General features: G+C 33.4%; 1 protein-coding gene across 1 annotated transcript in view; it reads right to left on the minus strand.

Annotated features, from left to right (window-relative positions):
• Nucleotides 1–2916: 2916 nt before the first annotated feature.
• Nucleotides 2917–14333, minus strand: part of LOC128168778 (microfibril-associated glycoprotein 4-like) — a 33359-nt gene continuing 21942 nt past the window's right edge. The window contains exons 3-5 of the mRNA XM_052834938.1: nt 11421–11517; nt 4358–4525; nt 2917–3167 (exon numbers count right to left, since the gene is read on the minus strand). Coding sequence (XP_052690898.1) covers nt 2917–3167; nt 4358–4525; nt 11421–11517 — 516 coding nt within the window. The remainder of the gene's footprint in view (nt 3168–4357; nt 4526–11420; nt 11518–14333) is intronic.

Genomic DNA, 14333 nt, shown 5'->3' on the forward strand with positions numbered 1-14333 from the left:
AAGATGTTAACATTCCCCATTATAAATCTCCGTAAGGAATCTGTTTTCGTTCCTGTGAATTTTTCCGAGTGAAAGATGATAATGTGTCAATGAAATTATCTTGGAAAATATCTCTTTCAACTATTTCAATTGCACTTCTTTCACACGTAAGTGTATTTTTATTAAAAATCGTCCAAATGTGCTGCATAAATATCTTGGACAGACTATAGATTATTCATGCGCTACTTTGACCTCTTGACCCATAATGATGTTATGCAGGAATAACAGCTGATTGTGCAAACAGTGTAATATAAGGGAAAAGATTTGCAAGTGTAAATATATAAGGTTTGAATAGGTGCAGAATTAATTGTGTACAACTCTTCATATGATGATTAAATCCTTATACATAGGATTATTTGACAAGTTCATGTCAAGTCATATATATGAAGTAAGGTGGTTGGTAGATTTCTGGCTTTATAGTTCCTTCATTTTTCTTCCGAAAACTAATAAGGTATTTTAAAAACAGTGATAAAGTTAAAAAATAAAATAAAATAAAGAAATGGTCGTTTCCATTTTCGGAACTGGACTGGTTAGAGCGATCGCCTGGTGTGCAGATTGTCCTTGGATCGACCAACGGTTTTAGAGATCGTGATATGAACTCATGGCGTGACTGTTCAACCAGAAATTTTATAAACATAACAGACTAGTGTTGAGTTTAGGTGAGGTTCGTTCATCTCGTTATAGAGCACTTTGTACTCTTTGTTTGCAGTGTTCACTTTATTAAATCAATCAATGGGTCACGATGTTAAGCTTTTAATTCTATGCTATATTTACATCCATTGATATTTTCCTAATGCTTTATAAATGCCATGGTTAAAAAACCCAAAAGGTATTGACCTTTTCTTTAGCTTGCGTCCATATTGATTTAAATTCAAACTCTCAATAATCATCTTAATGTCTTGTGTATAATTTAACTATTCTTTGAACCCGGCTTAGTGGTTTAGAAGTAAAACAAAATACAAAATATATAGACAGATGGCAGACAACACAGGACAAAGAAAATCCACTTCTAATTGGTTGAATCCGAACCTTTTTTCCTAAGCTGATCAGAAAGAAAAAAAAACCGTGGCCACCCTTATTACTACACCCAGTTTCAAAGTAAAAAGTTTCCGGCATGTTTCACATGTGTATTGACACCGATTTGTTTATTTGAAATACTATAAAATAGATAAGGTAATGCGTGAAAGGAACTGCATTTCTGTGTGGCGCTCTATAAGGGAAAGATAACAGGAGACTGTATCTAATTACTCTTCAAATTAGCTAAAACACTTGCAATCTTAAAAACAAGGTACACTTTATATATCTTTCTAAATTTATTTGTTATCAATACATGGTAATACAAAATTGATAATTATATAAATAAAATTAATAAAAAAGTTTTCGTTTAAGGAGGCCGACTTTAGTTTTCATTGCGCATGTTTTTGCGCATTCTTGTAAAATAATGTGTATTTATACTCTTTTTGATTTTTTTTTCATATCATTTATAAAATTAAACCAGTAAACAAAATACAGATAAAAATATTTAGATTTCTAAAGACAAAACTATTTTTCAAATGATTTTCCGATGTACTGTAGGTGAGCATTGCCACTGTGCTTTTATGACGTTATGAAAATTAAGGCGTTAAAAGGAGTGCGTGAAAAGAAATAACATAAAAGCAAAAGTTTAAATCGTACGCTGTTGATAATTTATATACAGAATAGTGCTATCCTCGGGGGGTATATTTCTTAATTTTTTAACGAATCCATGATATAAAACTACATTTGTAATACCCCAAATATATAGCAAACTTTTGTGCTTTTTAAATTTTTGAAATGGCCCCCACTTAAACCCAGACGGTAGAATATCAAATGTTTTACATATAAGATAGAAAATGATATTTCTTATCTCATATCAAAAAATAGCTATTGTTGTATTTTTTAAATCTGCTTCGAATTTTGGAAAATGACAATTTCCTATATATTCCTATAGTAAATGTACCTGTATTTTGAGATTGCCCCTAAAGAGAACCAGACGGTCGATTTTCTTGAAATATCGCAAATAAACTAGAGTTGATGTAAATTACATATGATTAAAAATAAAGGAGTTTTGCTATTGTGAATTATCTACACCCCCCCCCCCCCCCAAAAAAAACCCAAAACAAATCGGCCTCCTTAATAGTCGTTTAGTAAGAATCACTTTATATTAGGTGTTTTCGACATTTATAGACTTATGGGCATTAACACTGCGAATGTATAGCAAAAAAGCAGAATGAAATAAGAAACTGTTCTATGACAAATATAACAATCATAATGGGACGTATTTCGGTCTAAAACACTATCAAATAAACTTGAATAGGTACAAGTTTTATTTTCAGACAAACTGAGCTATACAACAGTAATATGTTTTCTGAAAACCGCAGATGTTCTTATTGCAATAATACAAGAATGTTGATGTTTGTGTATTATAGGTAGCTATTTTATTGTTGATAGAATTATGTACATAAACAGTGTTTCTAACTAATACAATTAAATTTTGGTACCATTCTTGATTAATTAGATCCGGTTTTATATGATTTTTAAATTAATAGTTTTCAATGTTTCATGAACTCCTTGTCAACTTAAAAACGGACAAGTACATTTTTACATGAAAACAGAAGTTTGTAATGTGTATTGCAAATAAATTGACAATTCACAAAACAATAACTCATATCTATAAAAAAATTTCAATTTTTAATCGAAAATGTCATAATCATATAAATCGTTAGTAAACCCCAAGTTAAAACTGCCATGAATTCATAAATATGCATCATTTCCCTTTCATTACCGACTATCGCAATGTAAGTCTATTTTGCCAAATCTAATTCTACTACTGCACTTTCCAAGATAATTGCTCCCCATTTATCTCCGCCTTATCATCATCGATGTTTTCTGGACCTTGTCTGTGTTTCTAAATGGAGGATCCCAAAGTACATGCCATATCTTGTAGGGCCCATTCAGGTAAGCACTATGACAGGCGTTAAACCACCAGCCTCCGCGAAGAAGGAATGCACAATTACTAAAATCAAGTCGGTCATTATCTCTGTCTGGTGTGCTGAACATCATTCCATTCAAATCGGTGTGTGAATATCCTGTTTCAGTCATCTGGTTACCTTTTTCAAATATACATACAAACGTACATTAGGCATATCATAATGCATATTTTGTGATCAAATGTCTATTTTTTTAATTTACTTTTTATAGCTATATTGAAGCACTTGTGTGTTAAAGCATTATCATTTTTTAAGACTTAATGGAAAAATTTGATAATATAAAAGTTTTCCATACAACTACAAAAAAATGGACAAATCAAAAGTAAAAAATAGGACGACAAATATTTTTAGCCGTTAGCCGGACTCTGCTGAAATCAGAGTCCTGGTCGTAGACAGGCAAATTGTCAATGTTACTTTTAATAACTTTATAAATAACACATCAAAAATAAGCAAAAAAAAAGAAGAAGCTTTCCCTATACTAAATAGTTAAAGAGAGCGAGCCATTGTTTCCTTTTTTCATTTTCTTATTAGAAATCACGTGTTTGAAAACAAGACACATACAATGCACATGAATTTCCATGAACAACTTTACAAAACATTTGTATTCGACTGCACATCTAAGCAATGGGGGGGGGGGGGGGTGGTTCGATTTTATAACGCTTGTTTCAAAATTCAATACACTAATAATTGTTTCTACTAAACATGCAAAATTTTGTTATTAGCCGCTTGCAAAGTCGCTCTCTAACGCCTTGTTGGCATTAAACTCATGAGAGAGAGAGAGAGAGAGAGAGAGAGAGAGAGAGAGAGAGAGAGAGAGAGAGAGAGAGAGATTGCCAGTCTTTACTACACAACATGCATAAAACAATCAAACGAGCCCAGCTTTCAGTTATATCAGTACTTTGATTATCTTAATAGTTGTAATTAATTAAGGTAATCTTCTTTGAACAATTAAATCATATTTCAGTAATGATACTTTAACAACCCATAGAATAAAATGTTGATGAAGCATTCAACCTTAATAAATGTGATCGTCTCTGAAAAATCAGATAAAGTGTTATTAGTATTAAACGGTTTTGCTAGAACTGGCGATTTGCTCCACATATCTATCAAAAAAGTAATTCCGCAAATTAACTATCTCAAGTTCCTTATAACTTAATTCAGTTAAACTTAATCTTTGCATTCTATTACTGCAAAATCCATTCGAAAGCGTGTATAACAGTTAAACCTAGCTAGAGTGTTTCAATCGTTTGTTTGGTCACGTTATAACACAAGTAAACTATTAAATCCTTTTGATACTAAGTATAACATACCGAGAGTGCCAGAGGCCTCTCCACCAATATATAGCGTATAATTGTCCGGTTCACTCGAAATTGAGAACGTTTCATAGAGCTCAAACAAGGTTGTTCCGTTTGTGAGTGTTATTGTGACGTACAACGAGCTGGTGTTTGCTTTTGTCAGTTCGTGAATCACATCATTACCTACAAATATAGACATCAAGGACATGAAACTTTAAATTTGATCATTTTGCACGAAGCATATTCAAAGCGACACAAACAAATATATAGTTCAAGAACAGTTGAACTACATTGAAGTACGATGGTTGTTATGTGTACCTAATTATAGATTGACATTTCTGTCCAAATGAACATGAATCACATTTGCTCCGTTTTACTGCTACAAGGAATGCATTTTGTGAATGGCATAATCATAATTCAAGATAACCTCAACAGTTTGAGAATACATACCTAATTACATTAACAAAAATGCAGCAGAAAATGGGGAACAACATATCCTACATCTTTAATAACAAGAATAGATATAGGTTACCCCATATCCAAGATATTTGACTTTTAAATTATTGAATTTATACTGTACTTAGCCGATCGCTGTTAAAATTAAAGTTAAAATCACTGAACTTGCCACCAGTCTTGCTTCACTAGCAAACAGTGCCACATCCTTAGATATAAATAGAGTTTACACGAGTGCAGGTGCAGGTGTTGCAAAACCATTCCGTCATTGGAAAAAAGAAAAGAAAAACACACTCATACACAATAAATAATTAAAGAAATTATGTGATAACTAACGAACGATACTCACGAAAGTAATATAACAATTGTAAAAATGTAAACAATATTCATTAGCGAAAAATTGTCAGATCGAAGAATGATCTTTATTTTCGTGAAAAAGTCTGAGGAGGCAGATAACGTAGGAAATGACTACTTCACATTTATATTTTCTTGAAGAAGGCGATTTTTAAAAATAAGTTTACGTTAATTTTGTTTTCTTCCACGTATAAAATATACTGTAACGGTGAGAGATTGGGCGTTCGGTAACTTCAAAGAGATGTATCTAAGGAGACTAGAGTGGACTCTCCCAGAATGCTGTTTACCCCTTTGACGGGTGGAACGACCCAATATCATATAAGGACGCGCTGAGAATTCCTCAGAGAGAATTAATCTAGCAGCTGAAGAGAAAAGACGTCCAAGAAGAAGAAGCGAAAGAAAGAGAGAGCAAGGGTTGAAGTGAGTAGCACCAGTAGTTGGAGAAGTCGAGAGGAATTGTGGTGGGGTACAAGGAGAAGCAATCCTGAATAAGGGTGAAATAACCTGGTACTCCACGAACACAATAAGAACTCTGACAATTAACACGGTGCAGGGTGCCCGGCAGTATCTGACGAAGATGTGTTAGGTTTGATCAAATATTCAAAGTCCACTACCTGCCCAACTGACCCAATCCCATCAAAACTGATCAAGCAATTTTCCGAGGTGTTTTTGCCAACAATTACTTTCATGGTTAATAAATCCCTCACATCGGGTGTTTTTGCAAATGAATGGAAAACAGCAATTATAAGACCCCTATTGAAAAAGAACGGTTTGGATGTAATTTTCAAAAACAATCGTCCGGTGAGTAATTTAAGTTACCTCTCAAAAATTGTCGAAAAGTGTGCTTCAGTTTATGAAATTTCTCGAATCGAATAAGCTACTACCGGATTATCAAAGTGCATATAGAAGGGGGTTCAGTACCGAAACAGCTCTACTAACATTATCATCAGACATTCTGTGGAAAATGGAGAGGCAGGAAGTCACCGTCTTAGTTGCATTAGATATTTCAGCTGCATTCGATACGGTTGACCATCCCATACTTAGTAAAGTATTACAAATTACCTTCGGAGTGTCCGAGTCAGCACTTGATTGGTTTCAATCGTATCTTTCCTCAAGGAGGGCGGAAGTGCATTTAAATACGTCTAAATCTAAGCCTAGATGCCTGGACTTCTCAGTCCCACAAGGCAGTATATGTGGACCTGTGCTCTACACTGTATACGCAAGTACTCTACAACAGTTTATCAAAGACTCGGGGGTCTTATTACTAGGTTATGCCGATGACCACTCCGCATATGATAGTTTCAATCCAAAGGCAAGATGAAAAACGTGTAATAACAAATTTAGAGAACGTCTTAGTTAATATCAATGACTAGATGAACCTAAACAGGCTGAAACTTAACCCAAGTAAAACTGAATTTGTGTTATTTGGAAGTCCACAGATGCTATCTTTGTCTTCTTCCACTTCCATTAATGTTGTGGGTGCTAGTGTTAATTCATCTGTGTGTATCAAGTATCTCGGTTGTTATCTAGATGAACATTTAACGTTCAAGAAATTTGTCAGCAAAAAATGCAAAACGATATCCTTGAATTTGTTCTTGATCAATAATATTCGCCAATACCTTACTGTCGACTCCTGCAAGCAAATAGTACAGTCCTTAGTTACTAGCCATCTGGATTATGCCAACAGTGTCCTGTACGGATTGCCGGAATGTACCATCAAAAGGTTGCAGTTATTGCAAAATCGCGCTGCTAAACTTGTGCTGAAGTCGAAGTCGACTGATAGCTCTACAGAAGCTCTCCAGCGATTACACTGGTTACCGGCTATTTTCGAATTAGATTTAAAATCGCGTGTGTTGTTTATAAGTGTCTCAACGATAGTGAAAGCCCAGTGTACCTCAGAGAAATGCTAAGTATACGAGAGTCAACATATAGCATTCGCTCCATAAGTAGTGTCGCTAAAACACTAAATGTTCCTGCCGTCAAACGCAAAACCTTTGCTGCCAGATCATTCGCAATTTCAGGACCGACCGTTTGGAATGAATTGCCGACAGACATGAGAACTATTCGTGATTTTACTACTTTTAAGCGCCAGCTAAAGGCATTTTATTTTAAGTGTGCTTTTTAATTACTATGTGTAGTAAGGGAAAAACAAGAGGCCCACGGGCCACATCGCTCACTTGAGGACCAATAGGTATGATAAAATCAGCTTAATGGAGTCATAATACAAACTATCTGGACAATGTACAATAATACATGTTGATCCTTAATAAATAAAATCCATTTTTCCCTGGATATTCTTACGTTTATAATCATTAGTCCCTTTTCTAACAGGATGATTTTATAGTAATATCATATGCTGAGTACTGCAGTTCTCAAAAAGATCCTTAACAATAGTTTATATATGGGATATAAACGTACATCAAACTCTGAACCTTCTCGTGAGGCCAAAGAATTGTCCTGGGGCCAAAGTCTTAACAATTATGAAGAATCATCTGGCTGATTAGTTTCTGAGAAGATTTTTAAAGATTTACCCTATATATTCCTTTGATAAACTTTGACCCCCCATTGTGGCCCCACCCTACCCCTGGGGATCATGATTTTCACAACGTTTAATTTACACTACCTGATGGTGCACTGTTACAAGCTAAAGGAAAATGTAATCTTCGTATTAACATTGGTTACTCGGAATTTGAATTTAAGACTGTAGTAGCAGACATCAATACTGATGAAATTTTGGGTTTGGATTTCTTGAAGAAGACTAGATGTTTGGTACACGTGGCATCAGCTAAGATGGATATCGAAGAATCAGAACATGAGCTGCAACTGAATGGATATTTGGGGTGCTTCAATGTCAGCTTGAAAGAACTGAATGCCCACCACCTAGCAGTGAGATGACATGTCCAAACTCGTGGTCATTACCCTCTAATGATCAGTGGCGAGAACATCTCAGGTCAGCTCATATATGAGCCTGACCTTGAATCAAGCAGGACCTTTCGCAAGAAGTCGTCTCTTTTCCTCCATGGATTCAAACGAAAGGCATCAGACAAAAAAATGTTTAACGAAACAAGTGTGACTCCAGAAACAGCTGAAAGTCAAAAGGCACCCTTCATTCCAATGTCCCTGCTGCAAGATTCAAGCGACCATGAATGACGCTAGCACACAGACAAATGGGAGCAGTCACCAGAGAATAGTGGGAGTTGTCAGAAGGACGGGGAGAATGTTGAAAGATTTGAGGAGGACATTTGGAACGCATGAGCCTGTGTTGAAGAATGTAATTTGACGAGGAAACATTGTTTTAAGTTAATGGTCCATATTTTTAATGCTCTTGTCTGTTTTCATAATTTTTTATCTATGGGGAAGGAAAGATACTTGATTTTTAGCCCATTGTTATTTTTGTATGAAAACCAATCACTTAAAACTTAAAAAAATAAAAATTAGTTAATAAAGAGAAAAATTCTTTGTACTCTGATCATTGGACATGCGGGACGCATGTATATCGAGGCGTGCGTAGTGTATCAGTGAAAGATTAGGCGTTCGGTAACTTCAAAGGGATGTATCTAAGGAGACTAGAGTGGACTCTCCCAGAATGCTGTTTACCCCTTTGACGGGTGGAACGACCCAATATCGTATAAGGACGCGCTGAGAATTTCTCAGAGGGAATTGATCTAGCAGCTGAAGAGAAAAGACGTCCAAGAAGAAGAAGCGAAAGAAAGAGAGAGCAAGGGTTGAAGTGAGTAGCACCAGTGGTTGGAGAAGTCGAGAGGAATTATGGTGGGGTACCAGGAATAGTAATCCTGAATAAGGGTGAAATAAACTGGTACTCCACGAACACAATAAGAACTCTGACAAGTAACACGGTGCAGGGTGCCCGGCTCTAGAACACGTACCATACACATCGTCCTGTATTAATCATTTTGTAAACGAATCATTGATACTCAGGTAGAGTTAAGAAACTTTGTTAATATTTATAAAACCCTATTCCCTTGAAAAGAACCCTGTAGATAACACTTTACAATACATTTATCTTTTGTTATAATGTTGTATCTGCTGATGATGAATGGAACTATATTTTTCAGAGCAATTGTGTAAAGAGTACCTGACTTCAGTAATATACCTTGAATAGATAGTAAGGACTGATCGAATATATTAAAAACTGTCAAATCAACGCAGCATAAAATGTATTGTGGACTCTCCCAGAATGCTGTTTACCCCTTTGACGGGTGGAATGACCCAATGTCACATAATGACGCGCTGAGAATTTCTCAGGGAGAATTAGCCTAGCAGCTTGAGAAGAAAGAAGAAAACGGGTAGAAGGAGTAAGAAGCGCAAGTAGTAGTAAAAGTTTAGAGGAATTGTGGTGGAGTATCAGGAGAAGTAATCCTGAATAAGGGGAAAATAACCTGGTACTCCATAAACACAATAGGAACTCTGACAAGTTACTCGGTGCAGGGTGCCCGGCTTTAGAACAAACACTTACACGTTCACACAACTTGCCCTATAGTAATTATTATTTGAAAAGGAATAATGGATATTCAGGTAGTGTAAAGAAAAATTGTTAAAATGGACCCTATTATCATTTTAAGTGTAATATTTTAAAATATTTTCAAAAACTTAATCGGCATTTAAATTACGAGAAAATTATTTCTGCTAGTGCCCTTGGGCTTTAACATGTACTTTGGATTTACACGAGCTTAGCAACATAAGTAGGAGTACAGGAATATAAACTATATGTAATCGAGCTCTACCAATCCCTGTGTTTTTATCTTTCACTATATCATTGTTTCAGCTTTATCCCACTCCGTGCTATTTTTCGTCGAAATAATGCATCATATTTATCTAAAGCGCATTACACAATTGATGCCGAGCACCTTCTCGTACGTTTCAGATTTATTTTCTTTTGTTACCTGGGAAACTGCATTTGATTATCCTTGTCTTAATAAGTCTCCTACTGTCAATCTGTCCATACACCGTTTTTCCAATCTTTTTAAAAAATTGAATTGAAATTTGCTGTGTAGCTTATTAATAAAAAGAATAAAGATCAAAAATGTATTGTATAAATATTGAATAACCGATGATTAAATAATTTTAGACGACCCGTTTTTACTTATCATAAAGGTCTTTTAGAATAAATATTTCACCATGCAATTTTTCTCATAAGTTAATCAGCACATAAAACAACAGTTGGGGGTGCCAGTATGGGACATCTCAAAATACTTCTTCGTGTTGATTCAACACGACAAGATTGTGTCTGACCGACATTTTTTGTTCATTGAATTTCAAAAAAATAATATATAAAACATAAAAATAGGGTTATATTAAAAATTGTAAAATAATTTATATGGTCGTTAACAACAAGACATAGATAAAGCTTCCTCAGTATTTTAAACTACTTTTAAAAACTTATAACATTTTCTTTAAAAATATTCTATATCAACTTTCTTGCGATATATTGATATAACTGTGATTTAATACCGTTATGAAAACGGGAAAACAAAGAGACTTAGTGAATGATATAAAACATTCTTAACCACATTGTTTTGGGATTATTCACAGCTAACTGTGCTCCACAAAAGATAAGCGTGTATAAATAACTTAAAATATAACAAGCTTTTGTTTCATCCCATCTTTTTTTACTATTATATACCCTAAAATGCCAACTTTCCGAATAAAAGGAATTCAATGCATTAGTAAAAAAGTTGATTAATATTCGGGACTTAAATCTTGAATCAATGCAAATGACCGATAGCTGTGGCTTATATAATATCGATATCCTGGTTTTATGCGTAAACTAAAACATTACTTAAACATGTGTTAAAACATCAAGCTTTTTCATCGAACAGGAATCTAAATGAAGAATGTATGTCCAAAATGACGAAAACATCATTCATTAAAAAAACATTTTTTCTTTTAAAATTTGATAGTTTAGACGTTTATTTAAATTTTGATCTGAATTTTACCCAAAAAATTATTTATTTCATTAGCCTTTTATATTTGAGTTAATGACAACTTAATACTGGAATCACATGTATTAAACGTATATGTTTGATAGCTTACTATTATATAATATTAAAGCTACATATGCATGTACAGTGATTTTTTTTAAACAAGCTGATTAAAAAGTCAGTATTTTACAAAGTCAGTTTTTCAATTAAATGTTTTAAGGAAATTAACAACAGCACAAAATAAAACAGCTAATTACAGAAGGTGAACATTTTATCTGTTTATAAGCACGGTATAAACATTACGTGTAATGTATAAAAGGGATCTATACCAATCCAGTATTCGCCTGGAGCCGAACCAAATCCACTTTTGTAATCCTGCCAGTCTCTAAAAAAACCTTCAGATCCCTCAAATCGATTCTGAATAAGCTAGGAAAAAAATGCAAGTGAATTAAATACATGCTGCTGTAAAATGATGCAGAGAAAAAAAGAGATGCCGTTTTCCAATTTAATGAATATAACGTTTTTAAACTGTTTGATTTCTCAATTCCTTGCATAATGTATAATTATTGAATTAAGTAGACACAAGTTAATAGTAATGATTGATCTAATAAAAAAGATTTTGCTTTCTTTTTATGTAAAAATAGAATAAACTTAAAAATACTTATTCTAAAAAACCCAATAATTTTATTAAGTTGTTTTTACATTTGAAAAAGACGGACCAAGATTGTATTTTTATGTAATCGATGCATGCAATGTTACGTGCGATGATTATTGAGACGTTTTAAATTTGACATTTTGACACTAAAAAACTAAATAAATGTTTGATTCTTTGGTAGATTTATACATAAAATGAAGTGTTATAACACTTTTATAGCATTTTAATGCACCTTATAAAAGTCGCACTTCAGCCGGCTAAAGGCTGAAAATAGATTTTGCTTTACTTAACAAGACTCTAGGAAAGCTTCTGTCAAATGAAAATTAGTTTTCGGTTTTAGATACTTTCTTGTAAGAGATTGAAAATATGAATGGGAATTCTTACCAGTCGAAAATTTTGTTTTTTAATGTAGAGCTATTAGGCTCATCGATTTTGTATAAAAATACATAATACAGACAATATGCGGGGCAGGCATGATGCAAAGTCAGTAGTTTTTAGAAAGTCATTGCAAAGCGTGCAAATTCTCGCTATAGAAACAACACATTTAAACAATTATTATAGTTTTACCATATGAAATATGATAATGAAAATGTGATATAACCTTGGAATCAAAAATTTGTTTAATTTTAGCTAAAGCGATGCATTTCTCACACAGTTGCAAAATAAAGATATGAACAAAGTTAGAAAACTTTTTGATATTGTTTGAACTTAATAACTAGACAAGATTGAACACAGATGATTTGATCTTTACCGTGAATTGTAAAGTAAAGACAGAATGTGTAAATTAAAACGGCTATTAAAATAACAAGTCACTTCCCAATATGTTCGTATTTTTTAAAAAATCAACAATAAATGTAAACAAACTGTCTTTAAAGTATTGTTTTTGTATAGCTGCTTCTCCTCCGTAGTAGTCTTCCCTCCCCTCCCGAAAAACTGGCAATATAGTAGTCTTTCTACAGGGGAAAAAATTTGCTGTATAGTAGTCTTTCCCCCAGAAGGAAAAGCTACAGTATAATAGACCTCCCTCCATACTACGATTTCTTGTCTACGTTTTGGGTTCAGATTTTAGAAATATATTCATTGACGCCAATCTAGATTAATTTTCAAATCACTGTTTTGTACATCCCAATGTTGCATAAACCTCAATACACATGTTCACGTATTTGCCGACTTATTATTTATTATAGACTATGTTTTATTTGTTTCATTTGGAATACAGACCACTTAACTAATCATTTGGTAAATGTATAAGTTATGGCATGTTATGCATTTGCATGCAAAGATATTTTCTTAATTTGTAAATAAAAAATGTCACTAGAATTGAAAATGAAATTTTTAAAGTTCAACAAAGCTTGTGGACCGTTTGTCCGCCCGTCTGTTCGTGTAATCTTGTCCGGGCAATATCTCAACACTGGAAAATCATTGGAAGTACATATGTCGTACAAACACACTCATGAAAGATTGTTCTCTCTCCTGTGGTAGCCATAAGGTAATATTATGTGCAGTCCATTAATTTCATTTTTTTTTTATCATGAATAGAAATGTTGTCTCTTAATTGCTGCATAGTTGGGCATCTTATGAAATTATTCTGGTTTGTTAGATACCGGTTCGCATATAAAAATTCTCGTCTTTTTTATTGAAAGACTGCATTTATTATAACTTTTACCGATATAAAATACGTATTTTTTTTTCAACAAAAAAAAAAATAGCAAAGCAACAAAATGTAAATCTGTAAATACATTCAATTGCACAAAATATATATCTAATATCAAGGGAATTAATGTATGCATCATGTACTTTCTTACATTTTAAGGACATTCTGATCATGACTGTGACTAACCACATGTATTTCCAGCAAAAAATACCAACTTAATCATGCTTGTAAAATCAACAACAAAGCCCTTTATTGCGGAGAAAAACTGCTATATGGCTATCTTTCGGGGGCACTATAAAACACCCATTCCAAATATTAATTTAATTCATCATCATTATGATTACTATTAATATTCTTATTATACATACTTTCATTGTTTATATTTTACAGCCTTTTGAAATTAGCACGATTTAAATTAATTAGAGAGCTAATGCATTTGCAATGAGTAAATGCATGTAATTAAAATTTTGAAGGACAATTATTTCAAAAGGCATATTTAAGAACTTAGTCATAGATTACTTGAAGTGCTCTTTGTTGATCACCCTTTTTAAGCTGGTTTAATACTGACTTTATACGAATTTGCGAAAGGTTGTCGGGAAAATTATACATCACTGTTGTTGGTTGTCGTATAGTATTTTTTCTTGAATAATTTTAAAACAAATAAATTTTATATAAAACATTTACAAAAAATTTGCAATTGATTGCCATCCCTTTCTAAAACTCACTAAAAATTCTAGAGGGTTGACAACAATATTATACCAAATTACACAGTTATTGAAACCTAGTGTCTATTTAATTGTGTCAAACAGAAATTATCAGTATTGTATTTGGGTATATCCCTCTATTTTTAGAATTGGAAGGACAACAAAATAGTTCAGAATACTCGACACTTGTCAGAAATGAGGATTTGCAATTTTAGAAGCAAGCTTCAAA

The sequence above is a fragment of the Crassostrea angulata genome, unplaced genomic scaffold, assembly GCF_025612915.1.
Source record: "Crassostrea angulata isolate pt1a10 unplaced genomic scaffold, ASM2561291v2 HiC_scaffold_47, whole genome shotgun sequence".
NCBI lineage: Eukaryota > Metazoa > Mollusca > Bivalvia > Ostreida > Ostreidae > Magallana > Magallana angulata.